The sequence below is a fragment of the Diospyros lotus genome, chromosome 13 (genome assembly GCF_014633365.1).
Source record: "Diospyros lotus cultivar Yz01 chromosome 13, ASM1463336v1, whole genome shotgun sequence".
In the NCBI taxonomy this organism is placed as follows: domain Eukaryota; kingdom Viridiplantae; phylum Streptophyta; class Magnoliopsida; order Ericales; family Ebenaceae; genus Diospyros; species Diospyros lotus.
The window spans coordinates 12,346,769-12,373,831 of NC_068350.1; the positions used below are offsets into that span (position 1 = coordinate 12,346,769).

At 37.2% G+C, this 27,063-nt stretch overlaps 2 protein-coding genes across 6 annotated transcripts in view; both read left to right on the top strand.

The window, feature by feature from the left end:
• Positions 1–22,040, top strand: part of LOC127788268 (uncharacterized) — a 109,871-nt gene extending 87,831 nt beyond the window's left edge. For all 5 annotated transcript variants that reach the window (XM_052316391.1, XM_052316388.1, XM_052316390.1 and 2 more), the window contains 8 exons: positions 17,832–17,994; positions 18,105–18,242; positions 18,872–18,994; positions 19,085–19,183; positions 19,644–19,733; positions 19,829–19,910; positions 20,987–21,117; positions 21,214–22,040. In XM_052316391.1, coding sequence (XP_052172351.1) covers positions 17,832–17,994; positions 18,105–18,242; positions 18,872–18,994; positions 19,085–19,183; positions 19,644–19,733; positions 19,829–19,910; positions 20,987–21,117; positions 21,214–21,357 — 970 coding nt within the window. In that variant the 3' untranslated portion in view covers positions 21,358–22,040. The remainder of the gene's footprint in view (positions 1–17,831; positions 17,995–18,104; positions 18,243–18,871; positions 18,995–19,084; positions 19,184–19,643; positions 19,734–19,828; positions 19,911–20,986; positions 21,118–21,213) is intronic.
• A 1,082-nt stretch (positions 22,041–23,122) lies between these two features.
• Positions 23,123–27,063, top strand: part of LOC127788565 (protein DEFECTIVE IN EXINE FORMATION 1) — a 41,815-nt gene continuing 37,874 nt past the window's right edge. The window contains exons 1-2 of the mRNA XM_052317006.1: positions 23,123–23,479; positions 23,913–24,023. Coding sequence (XP_052172966.1) covers positions 23,334–23,479; positions 23,913–24,023 — 257 coding nt within the window. The 5' untranslated portion in view covers positions 23,123–23,333. The remainder of the gene's footprint in view (positions 23,480–23,912; positions 24,024–27,063) is intronic.

Consider the following 27,063-nt stretch of genomic DNA (forward strand, 5'->3'; position numbering starts at 1 on the left):
TAGAATGCAAGAAAGAGAGAGGAAGATAAGAGAAAGAGAGAATTGGAAGAGAAGAACTTTGTATTGGAAGAGAATAGGCTTTTTATAGAGCCTGGCTTCTAACTAACATAAAAATAAAGAGAATAGGCTAACTAACAAAACATCAAAGGAAATAGGCTATTGTACAGTTAGCTAATCTCCTAACCACTTAACCCCCTAGCTAACGACTAATACAAGTGGTTAACTTCCAGGTAAAAATACTAGTCCACCCCTAGGGTTGTGACAATTTCTTCCCCTTCAAACAATTCTTGTCCTCAAGAATTCAGAATAGTCTAGCAACCCTGGGAAATTTCTTCAGCAGATCTAGTAGGTACTCCCAGGTAGTGTGATCCGAATGTAGATTGGACCATTGCACCAAAATTTAAGGGGTATTAATCCCATCTCAGCAACATGACAATGTTTACGTTCGGCCACGCCATTTTGCTGATGAGTATATGGACATGAGAAACGAGGATGTATGCCACAGTCATGAAGATAAGGTAAAAATACTTTGAATTCTCCTCCATTATCAGTTTGCAAAGCTTTAAGCTTTGTTTGGAATTGATTTTCAACAAGTTTATGGAATATCTTGAAGACAGAAAGACCATCTGATTTAAGCTTTAATGGATATAGCCAAGTATATCGAGAATAAGCATCCACAAAGATGATATAATACCTATATCCCTCAATAGACAAAACAGGAGTTGGACCCCACAAGTCAGAGTAAATCAACTCTAGAGGCTTAGTTGTTGTAATTGGACAATCAGCAAACGGTAATTGACTAAGTTTGCCTACTTTACAAGAGTCACAAAAAACTGCTTTAGAAAAAGAAGAAGGCACATGTATCTTATTAAGAATCAAATGCAGAATATTGGAGGATGGATGCCCTAGCTTAGCATGCCATCTTCGATACAACTGTTCTTTACAAGCAAGTTGAACATTAGGAGACAGTCCATGCCAAAATGAATCTGATCTCTTACATTTATTTGCAGAAGAAAAGGTATTTTGCAAAGAGGTTATAGGCTGAGAATCAATGGACTGGGCTGAGGAAAATGAAGCAGCAGGAACAAATGCTAAACTTAGCTGGTACAACCCATCCTTAAGCCGTCCTTGGAGTAGCACTGCCCTGGTACTCTTGTCCTTAATCAAACAAGAACTGAAATTAAACTCAGCAACAAGATCATGATCTCTAGTTAGCTGAGAGACACTGATTAAGTTCTTCTTTATATTAGGAACATGTAAAACATTAGGTAAAGAAATAGAAAAAGTAGGTTTGGTTTGAGCATACAAATGTCCAAGACCTATATTAGAAATTGAGAGTTGCTTACCATTTCCAATAGAAACACATTCATTGCCACTGTAAGGAGAGTGAAGTGATAGGTTGTTGAGAGTAGAAGTTATATGATTTGTAGCTCCTGAATCAACAAGTCAAGCAACATTGGTGAAAGATGATTGTGTGGCATTATCAATTGGCTGAGAAAAGTGATTGTAAGAAGGTTGAGAAAATTGATTGTAAGAAGGTTGAGGAAACTGATTATAAGTCGGTCCTGATATAGTTCCTAGCTCATTCATGTAGACCTCATTAGAACCATTTAGGGAGGCTGAAAAAGCTTGAGTGTTTGGTTGGGAAACCATCTGAGGCCGTCTAACATTCTGATTATACACAGAATTTCTCTGAAAATTGCTATCAAATCGATGATAGCACTTGTCAACAAAATGACCTGGCTTATCACACAGTTGACAATAAATTCTCTTACCAGACCGACGTCCTCGACCTCTTCCTCCTCTAGTACCACCTCTATTTTGCTGAAAACCTCCACCTCTATTATTGTTAAAGTTCCGTGGTGTAAATGCAGTCATATTAACATGCATAGGTGACGACATGATTGATTCTGCATTTACAGTGGCAGAAGCTGCATTCTTTGACTGCAATCTTTGTTTGTGCATTAATAAGAGATACTGCACTTTTTCAATATCTATCTCATCCATCTGGTAAGTAATTAGACTTACTACAGTCTCATACTCATGATCTAAACCATTGAGGATTGCAAGCAACAAATCCTTATCATTGAGAGGCTCTCCTGTTGCTGCTAGTGAATGACCTATTGTCTTGATCTTTAAAATGTAATCATTAATTGACAAGGCATCCTTCTTCACAGATCTCAGTTGTTGTTTCAACTGGAATGATTTAGCTATAGTTTGACGAGAATATAAGCTTTCTAGAGACATCCATACCTCGGTAGATGATTCACAATGAATTACTTGTGCCAAAACTTCCTTGTCAATTGTGGAAAAGAGCCATCCGAGCAGCAATTGATCTGACCACATCCAATTCATGAATTCTAGATTCAACATTGTTGCTCCATCCTCATTAGCATTCGGATCAGATATAAATTTTGCAGGAGTCAAACTTTTGTTGAGAAACGACTGAAGATCAAAGGCACGTATCGTAGCCAATATCTGTGCCTTCCAGAAAATATAGTTGTTAGGATCAGGTCAAATCGGTATGTAATTGAACGCCTTAGCCATCGCAATGAAATCAGATTGCAAAGCTAACAAAAACGATGATGACGAGTGAGGTGGAACCGAGGAAGAGGAACATCGATCAGGATTAGACGCCATAAATTCTAGGTTATGGCTCTGATACCATGCAAAGATTTACAACTAAGAAATAGAAGCCAGGGCGAACACGAGAAAGAAATATGAGAGCTATATTATTCTTAGGATCAGAAAAAATCAATAATGAAAAACATAATGAAAGCTGCTTATATACACAGTAGCTATACACGACAGTAGACAACTTAATAACAAAGAGCGCTAACACAAGGCGCACATAATAGAGAGAAAAACAGGCTAACTAAGCTGCAAAGATAAACATAGCTTCCTTTCACACACTATCACATGCGTCCGTTTCCACTATAAAAGGCTTGGAGAAGTCGGGTTAGGCCAACACAAGAGCTTGGGTCATAGCTTTCTTCAAAGTTAGGAAGGCTGCCTCAGCTCTAGTGTTCCATTGAAAACTATCTTTCTGGAGCAATTCTGTTAGGGGTTTGCTAATCAATCTGTAATGTTGTATGAATCTCTAGTAATACCCGGTTAATCCCAAAAAAACCCTTAATTCCTTAACTATCATGGGCCTAGGCCACTCCACCATTGCTGCCACTTTCTTAGGATCAGTCCTCACACCCTCCCTAGAAATTATATGACCCAAATACTCTACTTCTTCCTCAACAAAGATACAATTAGAAAACTTAACATATGATTGGTGAGATTTAAGGACCTCAAAAGTAGTATGGAGGTGTGATAAGTGTTATTCAAAATTGGGACTCTAGATGAGGATGTCATAAAAAAAAGCAAGTATGAACTTCATCAAGTAAGTTCCTCAAGTATTTGTGCTCACATATTACCCAAAAAAAAAAAAAACCTTCATCAAGTAAGGTTGGTAGATTTGATTCATCAATGGTTGAAAAGTAGCTATGGCATTGGTAAGCCCAAAGGGCATCATGGTGAATTCTTACAGCCCTTAGTGAGTCCTAAAGGTTGTTTTTGGAATATCGGAGGGTTTCATGCAAATTTGATGGTAGTTGAACCTAAGATCCAGTTTAGAAAAAATTCTAGCACCAAGCAATTCATTGAGTAGGTCCTCAATTAGGGGTATGAGAAATTTGTTTGTGATAGTGTTAGAATTGAGTTGCTGATAATCAATACAAAATTTCCATGTTCCATCTTTCTTTCTGACAAGAAGGACTGGAGATGCATAAGGGCTTTGGCTAGGTTGAATGATGGCTATGCTCATGGTCTTGACTTGCTTTCCAATTTTTGATTTATGTATAGGAGAATATCTATAAGCTTTTATGTTAACAGGAGCTGAATCTGGCTTAAGGTGTACGGAATGATCTAGGGGTCGTTGGGGTGGCATAGAATTTGGCTCTTCAAATAGGTCCTTAAACTCAATCAAAAGTAAGCGCAAGTCATATGAGAATTGTACCTTAGTTGGAAGCTGGAAAGCAGTATAGAATATAACATAAGACTGCCCACAGCTCGTATAGAATATAACTATGCTATTTGCCCGCCCTTCATATGAGAATTGTACCTTAGTTGGAAGCTGGAAAGCAGTATAGAATATAACATAAGACTGCCCACAGCTTGTATAGAATATAACTATGCTATTTGCCCGCCCTTCTTCAACATCATTTTTTGTAACTTCTTTCCATCTATCATCTTACATTCTCCTTGCTCAAGACTGCCCATCAAAGTTAATTTTATGTCCTCAATCTCCATTGTGACTTCCAGCTTGTTAAAGTCAAAGGTCAAGGGACTCACAGTTTTCATCCAATCTACCTCTAGGACTATGCCACAATCGCCCAATTCCAAGATCCTCAAATCTGTTGTGAACTCCTGCCCTTTGATTACCCACTTGAACCCCATACATTTGTAGTGGCTGTACATTTTACTCTCATTCATTACGGTTATCGATAGGGGGTGGTTGTTGTTAATGGGCACATAAGACTTGTAGCCGTGGCCTCATTGAGAAAACTGTGGGTGCTCCCACTATCAATCAACACCATTAGTCTTCGTTTACCCACATGGCCCTTCACCTTAATGATTTGACTCATTAGGCTTCCTTTTAAAGCGTGGAAAGAGATTTCCCCTCCTTCCTCCCTTTAAACTTCCTCTTAAAAGCCTTCTTCTTCCACAACTTCTTCTTCCTCTTCCTTCTCCCCATCCGATCCCTCCATGTTCAGCAACTGTCTCTTACATTGGTGCCCAGGACTGTATTTGCCCCCACATTTGTAATATAACCCCAATTGTCTCCTCTTTGCTCCATAAGGTTGTTCTTAGGACCACTATTATTGGGTTGTACTTTAGTTGCTGCCTGATTAGGTCTTGTAAGCATAGGCCTAAAGTTTCCTCCTACTTGTTGTCCAGCCATAAGGCTTGCCCTATATGGGGTTTTGTGCTTCTTGAAAATGGCCTCAAACGTTAGTTCCTATAACCATGCAGTTTTAGTCGCTTGCCTCATTGATGTAGGCATCATCATCTTCACCATTGATCTTAGTTCCTCCCTCAATCCACTAATAAAGTTGGACACCAAGTATTGTTCCGTTAACCTTGGTTGCATAGTACATACTATGGATCTTAACTCAAATTTCGCTTGATACTCCACCACAGACCCTTCTTGTTTTAATTTGCTAAACTCCTCAATTACATTGGTCATGCTTCTCACTCCAAATCGGTCACACAAAGCTTCTGCGAATTCTGCCCAATTCCCAATGTTTCCCTCATCTTGGATCCAACCTCGATACCAAGAATCGGCCATATCATTCAAGTAGGTTGCAACCAAGTTTACCCTTTGTTCCTCGGACACCCTATAAAATTGGAAGAACCTTTTGCACCTTTGAATCCACCATCTTGGTTTCATTCCATCAAACATCGAAATTTCTAATTTTGGCATAGGTGTGTGATTATTAGTATAGGGTTGAAAATTTCTAACTTGTACCTCATGCTCCCCCGTCGGTTGGCCCTCTATTTCAAGAACTCCTTGAATTCTGGGGAGATTGCCCTGGTGTGGCAGAATTGGATCTATAGGTTGCCACAAAGGAAAATCGGGAGACAATAAGGACAGCTTGTTGAGCACGCTGTTAAGTCTCTTCCTGTATTGCTCCATGGTCTCCTTATATTGCTCCGTGGTCTTTTTGTTTTTCTCTGACTCTCCTCGTAATGTTTCCCTTACAATTGCCATATATTCCCTACTTTGGATCATCACTTCTTGAGTTTGCGACATCCCAAACCCTAAAGCTTCCTTCCTGACCTTCAATTGCTTCATCTTGGTGTCCTCCACCATCCGCCTCAACAATCACAATTCACCTTGGCAATCGATCGATTGTACTTCCCTAAATGAGCTGAAATTGCTATCACTAACAATTTTTGACCTCTACCCTCACCATGATGGTTCCTGCCGATCTCCTGTGACAGTCGGAATGTTTGGCTCTGATACCACAATTGTCAAGCCCCTTAATTCGCAAGGGTTGTTTTAGGTAGAATTGGGAATTAGGGCGAATTTGGAGGGAGAGTTAGACTGAAAGGGAGGGAAAACAAAAAGAAGAGGGAGAACAAAAGGTTCAAGAGAGAGAGAGAAAACAGAGAATTGGAGGGAAATGATTCAATTCAAATCACATGGTAATTTCCATCCTCTAGCTGTGGCATTTATAGTCTTCCAGCCTCAGCAATACAACTACTCCAGAATGTACAACTGAAGATGCACAACTGCTTCTACAACTAAGTACAAGCATCAAGCATAAAAGAAAGAATACAATTACTCTCTAGCCCCTAGGAACATGACATGATAGTATAAGGCTTGCACACGTATAATGTAAACAATTGATGCATTGGTTAGCAGCTACAAGAATTGTAATATCGGTAGTATTGGAGACATGGGAGGCTAAAATTAGATTATGTCACTATAATAAAGAAAGAGATGGCATATTGTGATTTAACCAATGTTATGCCCTTAATGGAGAATTATTTTTCAGAAAGGATCCATGCAACCTACTCCCAAGTATCAGGGAAATGCTTAATTGATGTTGGATATCATAACTTTTGTCGTTACTTCTTGTTCTCATGTAGAACATGTACAACAACAAGAACAACATACCAGGCCTTTATGCTATTATTTGGGGTTGGCTACATGGATTCTAGTTCTTTAGTTATTTTTATCTATGGCCTGATCTTCTGTAAAGCCCATCAATATTTTTTATTCTTTTGGTCTTTTTCTACCTCTTTTGCTAAAATATTTGTTCCAGTCCATTCGCTCACTATCTTAATCATGTCTCATGCTTTCAATTTCTATTGATTTTTTTTACAAGATCAAATCATCTTAATTATGTCTCATGCATCTTATCTTGAATAAGAGCTACTCTAACCTTATTACTAATAATCTTGTGATATAGGGACATCTTAAAAGATGTCAATCTTGTGAGGTTAACCCCAATACAACTATTATTGGCCAAATTATCGCATCAAGAGGCCACCTCAAGGTTATAAAATATTCACACGCTAAGAATCCTCGGTAAGAGGAAAGATTGAAATGGAGAACAGATTACAAGGAAAGCCTTGTATTGATGGTATTATAACATATGCTCAAGGATGTATTACAGCTAAACCCCCAAAGGGTTCTATCTAAACACTCCAAGGGAGTGTAATTTTGGTACATTTCCAATATGCGATTTCTTGGAACCCACTCGAGTCAACTACATCATTCACTCAATTGACTACATTCTAGATGACACACTAAGGGGTTTTTATAACACTCTTAAGGGACTTTGAGGGAAGATTGCAACCTAATGATTTAATTGAATGGCTTCACATTGTTGAACATTTTTTTCTGGCTCAAAGAACTTCCAGATGAGAAGCAAGTTAAAATCATAGCCATTAAGCCTAGGAAGCAAGCCTCAATCTGTTAGGGGAATCTCAAGAAACAAAGAGCAATGCCATCAAGAAACTTTCATTAATTTTCACAATTTACAACAATCTATCTTGTTCGTGGAAGAATATACAATGTAATTTGACCAACTACCATGAACCAAAAGAGCAAATTATAGCTCGTTGTCTTGATTGGCTACACATTGATGTTGGGGACAATTTGCAATTTTAACCTTACCTTGAAGGTTGAAAAGCAATGATTGAAGAAAGGCACTGCTACCTCCCCAACGCATATGGAGAATGCTACCAACCGGGGGGGGGGGGGGGGGGCTCAAACCTCAAGGCCTTCATCCTCAAAAGTTAAACCATCAAAGAAAATTCCCAAAGGTGACAAAGAAATAGGATCAAATCATCCTCCCAGCACTAGTACTAGAAAGTGCTTCAAATGTTAAGGATTTACATTGCTATTGAACATGTCCAAATCAATGCATCATCTCACTTTTTGGAGAGGGAGTAAATCACAAACCCAATAGATGGAAGTTGAGAAAGACTAGTCCCCTTCAATGGAGGAAGATGAAGAAATTGTTTATGACGACCTTGGGGAATCTTTTTGTAGAAATAGAAATATTTTTTAATATAAAATATTCTTTGTATAACTTAGAATCTATGTATATTCTGTGTATATTCTTCTTTCTTTTTTTTGTTATTTTTCTTTTGTATTATTCTCTTCCTCTATAACGAGAAAAGGGGAATTTACGTGTAATCTTAGGAATTAGAGAAATATATTTTTCTCAACCTTGTTTAGATGGTATTAGAGCAGGAACTAGGGATTAAATTACAGTCGTTCACTGTAAAACCTGAATTTCTCCTATTTCTCTGCTATACCCAAGCACTGCCGCCTCCCTTTCATCGGCCACCTCACCGCTACATCCTCAGGCTACCACCGGCCGTCGCCTCTAAGATTCGGCCATCCCGACTGTCGCCGCCTCTACAGTCGTCATCGTTTTCCAGTGGGTCCCCACCTCTAGAACGGCTGTAGCCTCCTAGCCTCTCGCGAAGGTCGGCTACTATTTGTCGCATTTGTCGTTGTACTTGTTGCCGCCTCTACATCGCACATTGGAACCGCTCCTATCCCCCGTCCTTGGTCATGTTCGTGCTGCCCTAGTTCGCGAGCTGCGCGTCAGAGCCGCCCCAGTTCGCGCATCAAATCCGCCCTTGGTTTCTATTCTTCGTTGTTTCTGTCACCCAGATACGATCTGGTTTCTATTGTTCAGATTGGGCACTTGGGTACCTAGATCCAAGCGCCCAGATCTATGGGTCACTGCTAGCTGGTCTAGATCCGGTCACTGTGTGCAGATTCGGCTATTGCTCCGTCTTGCTTCTGCTGCCCTGATCCTTTTTTTCAGCCACCATGACTGAATCTACATCTTCAGCCACTCTGACCCAGCAATCCCACTCTTCTCAAGATCAATTTCGAGTTCCCCAAAACTCTCCAACTCACATCCGGTACAGATAACGACTATTCGTCTCAATGGTACCAATTTCCTGCGTTGGTCGCAATCTATTTGTATGTACATTCAAGGTCGGGGAAAGATTGGCTATTTGACTGGCGCCACATCAGCCCTAGACAGTAAAGACCCACTGTATAACATTTGGGATGCCGAGAATTCAATGGTGATGATGTGGCTTGTTAACTTCATGGAGGAAGAGATAAGTTCAAACTATATGTGCTTCTCTACAGTAAAGGAACTATAGGATGAAGTCACTGCCATGTATTCCAATTTGGGGAATCAATCCCAAATCTACGAGCTTAACTTGAAACTCGGTGAGATTCGACAAGGTAGTGATACTGTCACCATATATTTTAATTCTTTAAAGCGCATTTAGCAGGACTTGGATCTCTTCAATACATATGAGTGGAAAAACACATAAGATTGCAAATATTATCAGAAAATGGTAGATGCTAACCGAGTCTTTAAGTTTCTTGGTGGACTCAATGTTGAGTATGATGAAGTCCGAGGGAGGATCGTCAGTAGAAATCCACTCTCGTCTCTTAGTGAAGCTTTTTTTGAAGTTCGGTGTGAAGAAAGCCGAAGACTGGTTATGTTGGGCAAGAAAAAGAGTGGTGAAAGTGGGTTACCTGAAAATATGGCGCTCATTACTGCTGATGCTAAAGAGTGGTGAAAGTGGGTCAACGAAAGGCGGAAGAAAAGTCTCGTGTTTGGTGTGATCATTGCAATAAACCACGCCATACTCGGGAGACCTTTTGGGTGCTTCATGGCAAGCCAGCCAATTGGAAGCACTGCCCATGAAGTTGATGTAGGACCATTCAGGACCATTCAACAAAGAGCAACTTGATCAACTTCTACAACTGCTAAAGCCTAATTTGTCCCCTGGTACCCCCAATTGTTCATTGGCCTATTTAGGTAGAAATTCCTTTGCCCTTTTTAGCTCTTTTCAATCTGTTCCATGGATCATTGATTCAGGAGCATATGATCATATGACTGGTTTATCGCATCTATTCAACTCGTATATTCCTTGTTTTGGTAGTGAAAAAATAAGAATAGTTGATGGTAGTCTTTCACCTATTGCAGGTAAAGGTCTCATTAAACTCTCTGACAATATTGATCTTCAATCAGTATTCCATGTTCCTACACTTGCCTGTAATCTTCTATCTGTTAGTAAACTCTCCAAAGACTCTAACTGTCGTGTTATCTTTTTTTTATTCCTATTGCATTTTTCAGGCCAAGAACTCGGGGAAGACGATTAGTAGTGTTAGAGAAATAAACGGGCTCTACTATTTGGATGGGGATGTCTTGCGTAATAAAAAAGCTCACGGGTTGAGTGGTATTAGTTCTATTTCTGTTTCTAATCAAATAATGCAATGATATTTTAGGCTAGGCCATCCTAGTTTTCCTTACTTGAAATATTTATTTTCTACGTTGTTTAAAGGAGTGGATCCTTCTATGTTTCAATGCAAGAGTTGTCATTTATCCAAAGATCATCGTGTTAAATTTCTTCCAAAACCCTATTGTCCTTCAAAACCATTCTATTTGATACATAGTGATGTTTGGGGCCCTTCTAAGGTCTCCACTTTGTCTGGCAAAAAATGGTTTGTTACTTTTATTGATGACCATACTCGAGTTTGTTGGGTCTACGTACTTGCAAAGAAATCAGATGTGCCTAGAACTTTCAAGGATTTTTTCCATCTGATTGAAGCTCAATTTAACACAAAAATCTGTATTCTTCAATCTGATATGGCACTTAATATTTTAATGAATATTTGGGGGTTTTTTTTAAGGAAAAAGGAATTTTACATCAATCCACTTACCGTGAAACTCCCCAACAAAATGGTATTGCTGAACGGAAAAATCGACACCTACTAGAGGTTGCCAGGGCCATTATGTTTTCTATGAATGTCCCTAAATATCTCTGGGGTGATGCAATTTTAACTATTTCCTATCTCATTAACCGTATGCCCACTCGTGTTCTACAGTTTCAAACTCCCTTACACTCTTTAAAACAACTCTTCCCTCTATGCCGTATATATTCTAAGTTACCCTTAAAAGTTTTTGGATGCACTTGCTTTGTTTATGGTCCTCAAATATTTCGTTTCAAATTGGATCCCACAGCTGAAAAATGTGTCTTTCTTGGTTATGTACCAAATAAAAAAGGGTACAAATGCTTTAATTCTGTCACAAAAAAACTTATATTAGTATGGATATGTCTTTCCTCGAAACTCAACCCTACTTTCCCAAAAATCATCTTCAAGGGGAGCATATTTAGAAAGAAGATAATTTTTTGCATTCTAGTGTTGAGGAGGATAATTCCTTAAAACTCTATGATCCTTGTCCTACCATGATTGGTGCTTCTCTCCACTCTGATAAACAACTTGAGGATATAAATGTCCCAAACATTGTGGAACAGGGTGTGTCTTGTTCACAGGTGCCTAGCATGATAGGATTGGAACTAGGGGGAGAATTACCACAAACAAATCAGAATATTCCAAAACCGGAGCTTCAGTTTTATACTAGAAGGCAAACCCTGAAGAATACTATCAATCCGAATATTCCTCTAACTATTGAACAATCGACGTCTTCGAATGATGGGTCTTCTGATAGTACTTCTTCTTCTCATGGTAATTCTAAACTCACTCTTTCAGATTATTCTTCATTTGACTTGTCCGATCTTGATGTTCCTATTGCTCCTAGGAAATGAGTGAGATCTTGTACCAAACACCCAATTGCTAAGTACCTGTCATATCAAAAATTGTCTAATCATCATAAGGCCTTTCTTTCAAATATTTCTAACTTGCATGTCCCAAGAACAATTTAGGATGCCCTTGGTGACCCAGACTGGAAGTTAGCAGTCCAGGAGGAAATGAGTGCTCTTAGAAAGAATGGAACCTGGGAGATTGTGAACAAACCAGAAGGCAAAACAACGGTAGGTTGTAAGTGGGTATTTACTATAAAATGTAAGGCAGATGGGAGCATAGAAAGATACAAAGCAAGACTGGTTGCTAAGGGATTCACCCAAACATACGGCATCGACTATCAAGAAACATTTACTCTAGTAGCTAAAATAAACTCTATTCAAGTTCTCCTCTCCCTTGCAGTGAATTTTGATGGGCCACTCCACCAATTTGATGTAAATAACGCTTTCCTAAATGGTGATTTAGAAGAAGAAGTGTTTATGGATCTTCCACCAGGATTTGAGAAAAGCTTTGGTACAAACAAGGTATGTTGTTTAAAAAAATCCTTGTATGGTCTAAAACAGTTTCCGAGAGCATGGTTTGAAAGATTTGGAAAGGCGATGAAAAGCTATGGTTACATTCAGAGCCAAGCAGATCACACATTGTTCTTCAAGCATGCTAGTGACGATAAGAAAGCAATCTTAATTGTCTATGTGGATGATATAATAATGACAAGTGATGACAAGGGAGAGATTGAAGAGCTTAAGAGAAGATTAGCTCATGAGTTCGAGATCAAGGACTTGGGCCCTTTAAAGTACTTTCTTGGGATGGAATTTGCAAGATCTAAAGAGGGGATCTTTGTCAACCAACGTAAGTACATTCTGGATTTACTCAATGAAAGAGGAATGTTTGGGTGTAAGGTTGCTGAAACTCCCATTGAACCCAACTTAAAACTTCAACCTGCCGAGGCCAAGAATGTGGTAGAAAGGGAGAAATATCAAAGACTTGTGGGTAGACTTATCTATTTATCCCATACTCGACCAGACATAGCATTTGCTGTAAGTGTTGTAAGTCAATTTATGCACTCACCTGGTTCACAACATTTTGAAGCTACCTACAGAATTATGCGGTACCTAAAGGGAACCCCTTGGAAAGGTCTAATTTTTAGAAAATGTGGACATCTTCATATAGAGGCTTATACAGATGTAGACTGGGCAGACAGTATAACTAAAAGAAAATCTACATCAAGGTACTGCACTTTTGTGGGAGGTAATCTTGTTACTTGGAGGAGTAAGAAACAAAATGTGGTGGCCAGAAGCAGTGTTGAAGCCGAATTCGTGCAGTTGCCCATGGTATTTGTGAGGTCATGTGGATAAAGAGGCTTCTATCACACTTGAGGGTCTCCACTTCCCTACCAGCTAAAGTTTATTGTGATAATAAAGCTGCAATCTCTATTGCTCATAATCCAATTCTCCATGATAGGATGAAGGATGTAGAGGTGGATAAACACTTTATTAAGGAAAAATTTGATAATGGAGTAATTTGTATGCCTTACATTTCAACAGTTGACCAAGTGGCTGATATTCTTACAAAAGGATTACACAAAACTCAGTTTGAGAAACTTGTGAGCAAGCTTGCCATGGAAGATATCTTCAAGCCAGCTTGAGGGGGAGTGTAGAAATAGAAGTATTTTTGAATGTAGAATATTCTTTGTATAACTTAGAATCTATGTATATTCTGTGTATATTCTCCTTTTCTTTTTTGTTATTTTCCTTTTGTATTATTCTCTTCCTCTATAAAGAGAAAAGGGGAATGTACGTATAATCTTAGGAATTAGAGAAATATATTTTTCTCAACCTTGTTTAGACTTTTGTTATATGTTGAAGTTCTAGTTCCATGCTTCTTGAAGAATAGGGTTGGCGTTTGACACAATATCTTCCACACATGGTGTGCATTGATGGGAAAGGTTTATAATGTTATCGTTGATAGTGGAAGCTGCAAAAAGAATAGTTGCCAGTTCTATGGTCGAAAAGTTGAAGCTCCCAATTGAAGACCATCCTTCCCTTATGAATTGCAATGGTTGAGGATGGGTAATGAAGTGGAGGTCACCAAACATTGCCTTGTCTATTTCTCAATTGACAAGTGGTACCAAGATGAAATCTGGTGTAATATCATTCCCATGGGTGCATGCCACTTGTTTCTAGGTCATCTTCAATAGTACGATCGATAGGCTTCTATGGCAATAATGCATTGATCACTAGGTCCCACCTCAACAACACGTATAAAAAATTGAGTATAGTTTGCCTCCTTTTCGTTGTTGAGGAGAATCATGCATCCCTGCTCTTACTTGATGAAGTCAAATCGTTCCTTGAGGAATTCAATGGCATTGTACTTAATGAGATCCTTCTTGGACTGCCACCTATGCAGTGAACTAAAACGCGCTGGCTGCCGCAATTATGGCCAAATCAGCCACTTAGGCACTGGCCGGCTAATCGGTACAGGGTGACGCCTAGGCGGCCAAGGCGGACGCCTAGCCACTTGAATTTCCTGGCCGATTATGGCCTAATCGGCTGCCTGGGCCGCGTGAATCGATTTAGTATAAATTTATTAGGGTTTTGTTTCCCTTTACCCGATACCCCTTCTCTCTCGCGCGCATTGCCACCGACAGTCTATTGCAGAGTCGTCGTCGCCGTCACCTCTATTGTGCTCGCACGCCGCCATCGTCTCGGTCTCTTGCAATTGTAGAGTCGTCGCCGCCACTGTGTCTTGCAGTTGCAGAGTCGCCATCGCCGTCGCCACCGTCTCGTGCTCGCACACCGCCACACTCTGGTTGTCTCTTGCAGCTTCATCTTCCTCTCTCACCCTCAGCCTCATTCGGTCAACAGTAAGCAAGCAGTAGCAGCAGCAACTCACCCTCCGCCTTATTTGCCTCTTTTGTTTTCTTTTTGTTTTTTTGTTATTTAATTTAGTATTTATGTTAATATTTGATTATTTGTTATTCAAATATTTATTAATTATTATTATTAATGTTTTAAAAAATTTAATATTTGTTGCTTTGGTCTTATTAAAGTTTGAACCTAGAACTGATCTACAACAATTGTTTTCTCATGCTTAATTCTATATTTCACTTGTCATTCCATTATATTATTGGTTTATGTTGCATTATTGATACGTTTCAACTTTGATTTAATTGAAAATAACATCAAATTACATCACAAAGTTAAAAAATAAAAAAAATAGAATGACCATTACACAATTGAGTTTATTCTAGATTTTGTTATTCCAGAATCTAGAATAACTTCACTATCAAGTTTAGGAACTCTTGGAGAAAGGGTTAGATAGAGAAAGTGCTAGTCCCTGTGTTGTTCCTAGATTGTTAGTGCTCCAGAAAGATGGATTGTGGTGAATGTGTATTGACAGTTGAGATGTGAACTAGATCACTATCAAGTACTGATTTCCAAATCCTCGCCCCACTGAATTATTAGACCAATTGCACGGTGGTGGTGTTTTCTTCAAGATTGACCTTAGGACTAGATACAAACGCATTCATTGTCAGGCGCATTGGTGAAATTTTTGAGTCATCTCTGGTAACAGTTTGCAGAAGGGTGGGGGCTCAATTGCAATTTAGTCCTGTAAGTTGCCCTCAAGCTGATGGTCAGATTGAGGTTGTGAATAGGAATATCGCAACTATCGTGCACAATTTTGTTGGGAAACATATTTGAAAATGGGATGTGGTACCACCTCAAGAGAAGTTTGGTTATAATAAATCGATTAGCCAAGCCACTTGTTGATGCCCATTTGAGGTTGCATATGGAAGACAACTAATAAGTCCTCTAGTTCTCATACCACTAGCAACTCCACACCAATTCAGTGTTGATGCTGCTGAAAACCGTTTTAAGGAGATCAAGAAACTTCATGAAGAAATGAATTCATACTAGGCCTCCTTTTGTTTCTCCTGGGTATGCCCGGTGTATTTGTATAGTCCATTTTGATCAATGCATACATTTATTTACTGATAAAATAAATAAATATGAGAGGGAATGCTTCAATAGACAACAAGATAACAAAGGCAAGCAAACAAGCTCAAGAAGTCCATAAGGTTTGAAAAAGGAGGCCTAGTATGAATTCATCTGAAAAAGGAACAGTTTTGTATTACGAACACGTCAACAATAATACTTACAAAATTGTGCTTATTGGGGATTATGGTGTCTCTGCTACCTTTAATATTGCTGATCTCTTCCCATATCATGAAGATGAAAGAGAAGAAGTTGATCAAGACTCAATGGCTACTCTTTTCCAATCTGAAGTAAAATCAAAGTAAATATGCTTTATGCCCAAGCTTTTAGCTAACAGTGAAAGGTCCAGTAGCTCAAGTATGAAGTTTCTTGAAAGAATGTTTCAGGTAAAATTCAGAATGCACACATGTCATGACATAATATCCTTCATCGAAATCCAAATTCATGTAATGCACACGATCAACATTATTATGATTTTCATTACTTAAAAATGCATCTCTCTGAATATCATGTAGGTCGCAAAAGTGTTGGTAAAGGATTCAGTGACATTTGGTATTTGGGTGTCAAGGGGTAATGACATAACATCAATAGGTTGGTTGGTGAGAATAGAAATCTTGAATAATCTTAAAAGACAAACAAGTATCCTCCCTAAGCCATTGATAAAGGGAAACAAGAGAATGTTTCCCTTACAGTGACAACCTCAGGTTGCTGGATGTCTAAATAGCACAACCACCTCAATTCTAAAAGGGATAAGAAAAAAGAAAAAGAGAGCTCATTACATTTAGCACGTGTTTGCTTTATTCTCAATACTTATCTATGGTGGATTCATGACTAATATGTGTCCCAAGGAAGGTAGGGGGACTCACTCGAGATGCACAAGCATGTAATAATTGAATATCAAATGACACATCATTCAAATGAATGAATGACTAGAAAATCCCTAGATAAATCTGAATCAAATGATCATTGGGATAGGATGAATAACTTGAATATGGTGCATAAGAACCAAATAAGAAACATAAAAAATGCCAAAGCTTAAGACCAGTCCATCAAGCCCACATCACAGGCATGGTACAAATTCATTGTCTCAAAATCCCATATTAGGACATGCTCATAACAAACAAAAGAACAATGAGAAAATGAACACAATGATGCACTGGCAATGCACAACACCCATACACACTAACAAAAAGCCATAACACAAAAAGTGAACAGACGTGCCTCGTACACCACTCACTGAGGTCGAGTCTAACCCTATACTAGCGTGGGTACCAATTTCCCTACTTAGCAAAGTATGGGTTAAGCACAACAGTATAGTGAGGTAACAATCGGAGGAGAGCGAGAGAGAGTGAGATTGAAGGGTTAGGTTAGGATTTTATAGTGCATATAGAGACTAATTGAGAGAGAGAGAGAGAGCAGGGGCGAATATGAGGGCCTCGTTTGTTTGAGTCCTTTCTATATTAGGGTGCTGTTGCCATATTAGATCAGTCATTGGACCCCATGTGGGGGCACAGTAATTTATGTGGCCCACCATTCTGGTGGGCTGAAATGTAAACGGGGGATGACCACATTTCCACGGGCCAACTTCTATTTTGTATTTATATATATATATAATATTTATTTATTTATATTTTGAATTTTGCAAAAAATGCTAAATTTTAAAATTTCTAAATATCCCAAAATTTTTGGGCTTAACATATTTGGCCCTTATCTTTTATGCTGTGACTGTCAAAGCCCTTGTGCTTTCAGTCAAATACCAATTCACCCCTCTGCAATTGCTGTTTATGTTGCTATCAACATTCTCCATGTTTGTAGATACAACAATTCCCTTTTGAAAAGGATTGAGGTTCTTTTCATCAGAGGCTTTCATTTTCCAATTTGAAGCTATTTGTCAAGGAAAAACTGAATATGATTACTGAAGCCTTTATTCCCTAAAGAAATCTCTTACCTGGTTTGAAATGAATGATGTGTCACAGATATCACACACGTACCATCTGAGAAAAATTATGGTAATTGTGTATTCCCTGTGAGCTTGTGGAATAGCATATTTTTCTCCTCAGAACAGCACAATTTGATTCATGGTGTTTGTATTATGATACTTCTACTGAACATTCTTTGTTGGCTATGGTCTTGTTATCTAATAGTAATGTCATTCTTGTGATTATTGTTATTATGGATTGCAGGGACAACCTACAATTGTTAAGGCAAAGGTATTACTATGCCACATGGAAAGCAGATGGAACACGATATATGATGCTGATTACCATGGATGGTTGTTACTTAATTGATAGGAATTTTAATTTCCGAAGGGTCCAGATGAGATTTCCTTGTAAAAGCACTACTGAAGTATGTACTCATATAGTCTGCCTTGAGGAAGCTTTTTGGTCTTTGATCCTTTTTAAGAGTATTTTCCATGCTAATGATCTAACCTGATTTAATTACATTTTTCTTATAAGGCCTTGGCTGAGAAGACTCACCACTTTACATTACTTGATGGGGAGATGATAATTGATACTCTGCCAGAATCACAGAAGCAGGAAAGAAGATACCTGATCTATGATCTGATGGCTATCAATCAAGTTTCTGTGATAGAGGTAAAAGAAATTGTGAGCCTACTTCTTATTCAGTGCAAAAAGGGTTCAGAATTGATCCTTCTTAAGTTTTATTCTTGGATCCTGTGTTATAGCATCTTTGCCCATCAAAGTTCCTATCTGGAAATTGGGGTTTACTGTTATTAGATGATTAGAGGGAGATTGTCAGCTTTGATACAGAATACCAAATCTTAAAACGACTTCTGATAATATGCTTGCGTCCATCTAGATTCATTTTGACTTTTAAAGTCAAGATGTTTGCTTGTGGTTAAACTGTACAAGACTGGCTAGCTTGTCAATAGAAAGGAAAAATAAAAACAAAACCCTGAGGTAGTAGTTAGGTTGCCATTTTTTTATGTTATTGAGGCCTCATCACCACACCAGACAATGGTTGATGAGATAGATCAATTTCTCAAACCTGTATGAGCAATATAATAAGCCTGCTTGTGTAAGTTACAATAAATGATTTCACACACTTGCAGTTAACTTGAATTGGCATTCTGCAAATCATATTGAAATTTTGGGTTATTAATGTGTAGTAAATGGAATTTTTTAATTGTATATTAAATCTTTCTCTAGAAGTTCTGCTATCCCAGTTTTGTAATTGTGAGATAACTGCAAATGACTTGCAGCGGCCCTTTTATGAACGGTGGAAAATGCTTGAGAAAGAAGTGATTGAACCTCGGAATTATGAGAGGCAATATATATACCAGAGTAGAAATCCATATTACAGATATGACATGGAGCCATTCAGGGTATGTTTGGTAGCCTTGTGCAGTTAAACTAAGAACTAGTTTCATTTTGTATCTAGGACTGGTCATTGATTTGCTGGAGAAGTTTAACAGGTGAGGAGGAAGGATTTTTGGTTGCTTTCTACTGTTACCAAACTTTTAAGGGAGTTCATTCCAAGGCTTTCCCATGAGGCAGATGGTCTCATCTTTCAGGTACTCAATGGTAAATTTACAACAATATTATGATGATTTTTGTATAGCTTTTAGAATGTTTTGTTCATTTGGTCTATCCATCTGCAATACCGATTCACTAAACTGTCTTTATTTTCAAGATTTTTTGGTGGTGTAAAAAGATATGATCCTAAGTTCATATACAAGTCTAGGATTCTCTCTAAGGTGCCAGTAATGAGTGCTCCTGATCTGATTCAACTGAATATTTGGCTTGGATGTGCTCTTGCTTTTGATAGATATGCTGGATGAATAATATATAAGTAGCCTGTTTAGTTGATTGAACATGTCCTTGTTTCTGCTGCACAATATGTATTCTTTCCAGACATGTCTGAACTTGGTTTTTGTAATCATAATCTAGAAGCCAATTACAATCTTCTCAACAACCAGATTTAGTTCACTGTTGTAGACAATGTTGGTCACAGATGGCCTTTATATGTTTCAGGGCTGGGATGATGCTTACATTCCTCGAACACATGAAGGACTCTTAAAGTGGAAATATGCCAATATGAACTCAGTTGACTTTCTCTTTGAGGTTGTCTTCTTTTAAATTGATGTCTTTCCGTGTCCATTTTGTGCTATTTTCTCTCAGTTGCATGTTTTACGGTCCATGTTTACCTGTCTCAACAGATAATCGATAGCCGCCAGCTACTTTTTTTGTATGAACGAGGGAAGAAGAAGCTGATGGAAGGGAACAATGTTGTATTTAGTGGTAGGTGGTTTCTTATTTGTTTGATGTCCTATGGCTTCATGTTGAAAATAGAAACACATTTTGCACTGTTTCACTGCAGGAGCATCTTGAACTTGTCAACTCATTCCTGCAAGCCTTTTCGGTCCATTTGGTCGTGGTTCCCGAAACTTTTTTTTTTGGGTTTTTAAACTAGATAAACTTGGGAAAATATGCTTGATGAAATAGTTCTGAAAACTATTTGATATTTGGCTCAAAATACTGTAATTTCAAGAAACAACAAAAAAAATATTTGCAGTAGTTTCAGTAGTTATTATCGTATGAAGATGGCGACTATAAGTAGCCAATGGATGGAGATGACTGGAGAGCTACGATCCATGAGCATGGCTAAACATGCAGACTGCCACCACAAGGACACCTTTTGTTTCTATTAAAATATACAACTGCATGTTGACGTAGTTCAAAGAGTAGCACTAAATTGCAAATTGGGCCCAAGAAGAAGATTTATTTACTGAAGTGTTGCTGCCAGAAAATGATCTTTGAGTACCTGATATTTTCGCTTGCTCTTAACTTATATTTCTTTTTCTGAAATTCTGAGATGAATATTTTGGATCACCCAGTTAAAAGGGTTATGAATTTGTCATTTTGTTAGCTGGATATTAGTTCTAATTTCTGTTGATGTTGTACTGACAGTTCTTGTTTATGTTGTTTGAGAATCCACTTTGGAGCTGGAGTCTCCAAAGTGGAATCTATTTTCCGGAAAATTACTTATTAAAAGATGTTATTTTCATGGACACATAGCTGCCAGTGAAATTGGAATATCTCCAAAACTGTACTTATTTGTCTTGGATCAGATCATTTCTTCGGGATATCCTTTTTACCTCTCCAGTCCCAAAGTGGATTATATTTTCCTGGATTTTGTGTCTTGAATCAAGTTATTTTTCTGGATACACTCTTTTTCTCTCAAACTAATCTGCCTTTTTGTACTCACATCATGCATGCTTGTGGTCTAATTTGTTAAAAGTATTCCTTTCTGTATATCAGCTGATTTCTTATTCTTATCTGGTCTACATTCCCTGGATGTATTTTCTGACTTGCAGATGATTCTGATCCTGCCTCATACTCGGGAAAAATTATTGAGTGCTCTTGGAATTCCGAGGATGATGTATGGGTTTGTATGCGCATCAGGACAGATAAAGCAACTCCGAATGATTTTAATACCTACAAGAAGGTTGCTCCTCATCACCATTGTTGTCTAGTTGCGTTTTCTCCATCCTGCTGCCACTATTTGACCGGATGAAGGCATTTTCTATCTACATTGAAACAGGTGATGCGAAGCATAAGGGACAACATCACAGAGGATGTCTTGCTGAACGAGATTGGAGAGATCATTTGCCTGCCCATGTATGCAGATAGGATACATAACGATAGCAAGGCGCATCACCATTCAACTTCGGCGCGACGTAGGTGATGAGGGACCAATGAGGAGCTCAATCTGCCATGAAGGCAGCTGTGGTATTTTACTCCAGCTCCAACGAGAAGCATACCTTCCCTGCTTACAGGCCAATATAAATGCCCCCATTTCCCTAAAAACTTCGGTGCTAGCATGGCCATGGTAGCAAAGAAAGATTCACCGGTGGTGTGTAATTAGCTACCCTAGTAGTAGCCTTGTAATGCCACATGTGCAATGCTGGAGAATCGAGCGATCCAATTCAGACACATTAGTGTTAATTGACATCAGGAACTAGGAGTTCCCTTCTTGTAGCCAAATAGGATCATTGTGTATATTATACCATTGTCACTTTTTTTCCGTCTTCTGTCATAAAAGTTTAGCCAATTTCAAGTGAAAGAGTTCAAGCTTCTTCAGATTTTTTGCATTTCTCCCCTGTGAATGCAATTTGAAGGCACCCTTAATATGACAGTCCTGAAGTGCAGCCTGTTTGGGATATATATTAAAGTGATTTGATCTGGAACAATTGCTCACGTATTTCAACCTGTCATTCAATTGACCTCGGGGCTTAATGCATTTATGTTATGGCTTGTGAATGATATGAAAACGCAGTTTGGGAGCCTTGTTATTGTTGTTAAATTTCTGCATGCTTTAAATTAGTTCTAAAGTTTTAATTTTATTAATATATCTCATTTTCTATAAAATTTACTATAGAGGGTGAGTCTTGTTACTAACCATAAATTGTTTCCTTGTGACTTGTAAGATCAATTTGTGAAAATAGTTTTTTTTTCAAAGTAAAAGTAACATTGCATTGACGATGTCAGTAATATTGTTTTGTTATTATCAGGCCCATCAATTGATTGGATCTAGACTGGATTTCTGTTTTTTAATCTGGTTAAGACTGTTGAGTTAATGATTTGATCCAAATTCATTTGTATTTGAATCACGGATCTAGATTTCAAGGATTTTGATCCACTCTAGTTTGCATTTGCATTTTTATGTATAAATATTTTATATGAGATATATAAATTGTTAAGTGTATTACATTTCCTTTTGGAAAATTGTTAAAAAAAACTATACATTGAAACATAAGATATTAAAAGATTTTATAATGTCATGTGAGCATGTAGGATGTGAAGTATCAATTTCTCTTTCCCTCCATCCCAATCTGTTTTTCCATCTCTGTTCTTTCCTTCGGCTTGGCTAAGTCTTCCTTTCGATGGCAACGACGCCCCCTCCCTCCATCTCTCATTTCCGAATAGCTTGAACCCAGAGATGATTACAGTCCCAACACCTATTGTTAAGAGTCTCTTTATTGATAAATAAATAAATAATAATATTAGTAAATAATTAACCGTCACACTTCTTTTAAATTTCACTACTTTTGTAAATTACGTATTCTTTTAGTTTAATTAAATTTAAGATAAATAATATTAATTTATTTTAATTTAAATATATTTATTATTACATATTATTACATTTGTCATTAAAAAGATTATACTGAGAATTGATCATGACTGATAATGATAGGTAATTATTATTAATTATTTTTTTAATTTCTTTATAATAAAATAGATGAGAGAGAAATGAAAAGAAAAAAATACACTAAGTAAAATAATTAATTTATTTTACTTTTTAATAATAGGAGTGGTGCCCCTAATAAGTGTAATTTACACTAATAAGAAAATAATTTGGGGTTAGTAGAATTATGGGTTTTTTAAATGGTATTATTTTTGAAAAAATAAAAATCAAAAGTCGAGCACTATATTTTGCTCAGAACTCTGTAACTGACTGAATCTTCTCAGCTCCAGGTTGCAATTTCGCATCGCTGGGAGATCCCGACTAGAACCCTAGCTAGGGTTTTTTCAACTCCATAATTATGCATTCGAACCACAGCAAGTTTTGATCAAGAACTAGGCCTCATTTTATCCGATTCACCGCTCACTCATATAGCTTGATTCTCTCTATTCTTGCATTTAACTGGAAACGGCGATTCAATGAAGAAGTGTAGAGTTTTCTTGATTTGCTTGCTCATTATTGGGTTTTCTTTAGGATTCATTCACGGCGCTAACTCGGAGGAGGCGAAAAAGAACAAGTTTCGGGAACGCGAGGCGACCGACGATGCTCTTGGTTATCCCAACCTGTAAGCACTCTGCGCCTTTAGATCATAATTTCCTTAGTTTAATTGGCGAGAAAATATAAAGAAAAAAAAAAAAAAAAAAAGGAAGAGGGGCGAGGAAGAGAAACGATAAGGGGAATTATATGAGGTGTCAGTGTTGGGGTTGAATTGTGTAAAGAAATTGTGGTTCCAGTTTCTGTTTTAATTTCCTTTTAATTGGAACTGTAAATCGCTGCATATGTTGTTTCTGAGTGACATTGATGATAATTCATTATATTTACTTGGAACTGTTGATTATTGCTGTACTATTATCCGTGAGGAATACCTGCATCGTTATATTTTCTGTGATGTAAAAATTGATAGTTTAGATGGTTTCAGTTGCTCTATTAATCTGTTAAGCATATATGTTACCTGACTGCAGAGGATCCCTGTGTTATTTGCTTGTGGTTGTGTGTAGGGATGAGGATGAATTGTTGAATACACAGTGTCCTCAACATTTGGAGCTGAGATGGCAGACAGAAGTTAGTTCTAGCATATATACTACTCCTCTGATTGCTGATATTAACAGGTGAAGAAAAGAGAATCTTTCTTTTGAGTATTTTGTTATTGGCATATTAGCAATTGCAGTTTCCTCTTGTTAATTTTTTTCTTCCTTCCTTAATTTAGAGTATAGTTAATATTTTCTTGTGAACACAAGAGAAAGAGAAGCCAAAAATATTGATGATAGTCATTAGAATTGACAAGAAGCATTTTGCTGAAAATTTAAGCCAACGACAACCTCAATTTGTGCCTCGATTTGTGCAAGCCATTGTCCGACTATGTCGGGTTGCTATATGGATTTTAACTCGTTCCATCTATAACCATATTTTCTATTAGAATCATTATAACCTTGTTATGACTAAGAGCATTCTATCAAGTTTTTCTTGGCCTTCCATTCCATCTATAGTTCTCACCAAGGGCATCTAGTAGTCTTCTTTTCATATGACCAAACTGTTTTTATTGCATCTCCTTTATCTTATACTCTATAGGAATGACAGCAACCGTTGGATGGATGACCTCATTTTTAGTTCTATCTTTTATTGTATGGTTGCCTATTGTCGTTAAGACTTACAAATTAGGAACACACAAGAAGAATACTCCTATCAAATCCTTACACACTCATGGAATCAGAAAGACAAGAAGAACAATCGGTTATAACATAAGAATATGTAAGAACAATAAATGAAAAAGATCGAAACACCCAAAGATTTCTCAATTTGTCTGACTCAATTTGAGGATCACATTGAATAGTAGAGTTGTTAAATGCCATGCTGTGTTATGCCCAGATTTTCAAGGGTGTGACTACACGTATATGGGTTGTGCTGTGCTGGCCAACTGGGCGATCATGGGCTGGCCTGCTAGGGCCTTAGTGGGCCAGCCCAACAATTTTTTAATTTAAAATTACAAAATAATTCCTTATCATAATACACTGAAATAATATATACTATATAGCACCTTAAAATATTTTTATTGTATCAAAATATTCCCTAATGCAAAGTACAGATTTACAATGTTTAACATTTAAAATAATAGTACATTCAAAACAATACCAAAAAATATTTTTATTGTTTCAAAATGTTTCCAAATGAGGAGTTATAATTTACTATTTATAAACTTTAAAAAGTTTACAAAATCTAGTTGTGATTGCCAGTTGAGCTGATTTCTTGTTTTTTCAAATTGCAAGAATTCTATGGAGATTTTGCTTATTGTTCTCTATCTTTAGCATTCAACCAATCTTTGAAACATATGCACATCTCCAATGTATTTCACTTAAGATTCGGTCCCTTTGGATTTAGTTCCTTATTACCTGCAGAAAAATAAGGCTCCTATGGGACTGTGGACAGTGAAGAAGTTAGTGCATCACTGGCCAAAGTGGCAAACAATAGATATGCTTTTCTGTGTCCATTTTGTTAGGCCAAAATGTCAAAATTATTTAATTTTTCCATCACTAAACTCCATTTGTTTATGTAAATAAAAATCTATTTTGGTAAATTCAGTGACATGAGATAGTTGTGTATCGTGTTTTGTTATTTTACTTACCATTTAGAATAAACTATTACAATTTCTGCCACTAGTTTTATTGGATGATGATTCTCCAATATTTTTGTATTTTACCAACGCAATTATATAAACTATGGATTTGATGAAGTAATTTTTTACGCTTTCTTTTGATAAAGTGGTATCAATCTCCATAATAGAGGAATATAAATCCGTGAAGACTTAAATTACTAACTATTTTTGCATTGGATCTAAAATAGAAGCTAAACAATAATGAAGGTATTTGTTTCAATGTATATATATTTTTTGAAGTTTTGTCTCCATATGACCAATTAAATTAACCATTAATTTTATATTTTGAAGGACATCAATAATATTATTAGTTAGAACAATAAATGTGGAAGAGAAGTGTGTTGACATAGTATATTTGTTGCCGCTAGCTATATAATATTCCTTTGTAATCTCTTATGTTGTTGTTATTGGTTGGTTGTATTGCCAGTTTATGTTTGTAGCTGTAGAGGATTATGTTTATTTAAAGTGCTGATGTATAAGAGATGTGTAAGAGGCGGTTGAGGCTAGTATATAATCTAGCCTCAGTTATGTTTGTTGTAGGAGGTTGAATTCATTTTCAATAATACTTCTCAGAGACTCTCTCTCTCTCTGTTTCGACTTTTATTTCCATCTCATTTCATTTCAATAAACACTGGAAAAAGTCTTGGTGGCTTGATAAAAACCTCTAATAATTGCATAGTAATGTGTTTTTGTTACCAATGGTAAGAATATATCTTAGTTTTTTCATAATTTTTTTCTAATATGCATAAAGAACTTTATACTAGTAGTAACTATTTAATAAAAGGTGTGTAGAGTTCTATCTAATTTTGACATCTTATCAAAATCTTTTATAAGCCACTCTGACTAACGTTACTAAATTGTTATGATCCTTTTCTTTATCATGATTACTACATATATAAGTATGATTATTTTTTTAAAATTTTTCTAGACTAGAACTGAAAGAATTAGTTAGGAGAAATTAAGGTAGTGTTATCTTCGTGTTTCAGTTTTCTAGTTTGAGTTTTGAATTCATTTTCAGTTTTGTGTTTAAGTGTTTGTTTTGAGATTTTTGAAACTGCGTTCTTTTTGTTATTCTGAAAAATTATTTTTCAAAACAAAAAACTAAAAAACACGCTTACTTTAGAATTTTGCGAAAAATTATTTTATGATATTTTATTCAATGAATAGCCTAAACTAGCCACAATTGCTACCACCAACGGTCGCCCGCGACCACCGCCGGCTGGAGATTCCCACGATCAGAGCCTACCATTAGAAGCGCCAAGCCAAGGGGGTTGACATAAACAAAAATGAGCCAAATTTAACGGTTGAATTTTCATAGATCTAATTTTTAATTTTCGACCAAAACTGAAAAACGCATTGTCAGTCGTCACCGGCCACTGTGGTTGGTGGTTTTCGGCAATCAGAGGCAACCACCCAACACCCTCATCCCCATCGACCAACAACCAAAAGACTAGTAACATCCAACGACCGAATTTCCATAGATTTAAGTTTAAACTTTC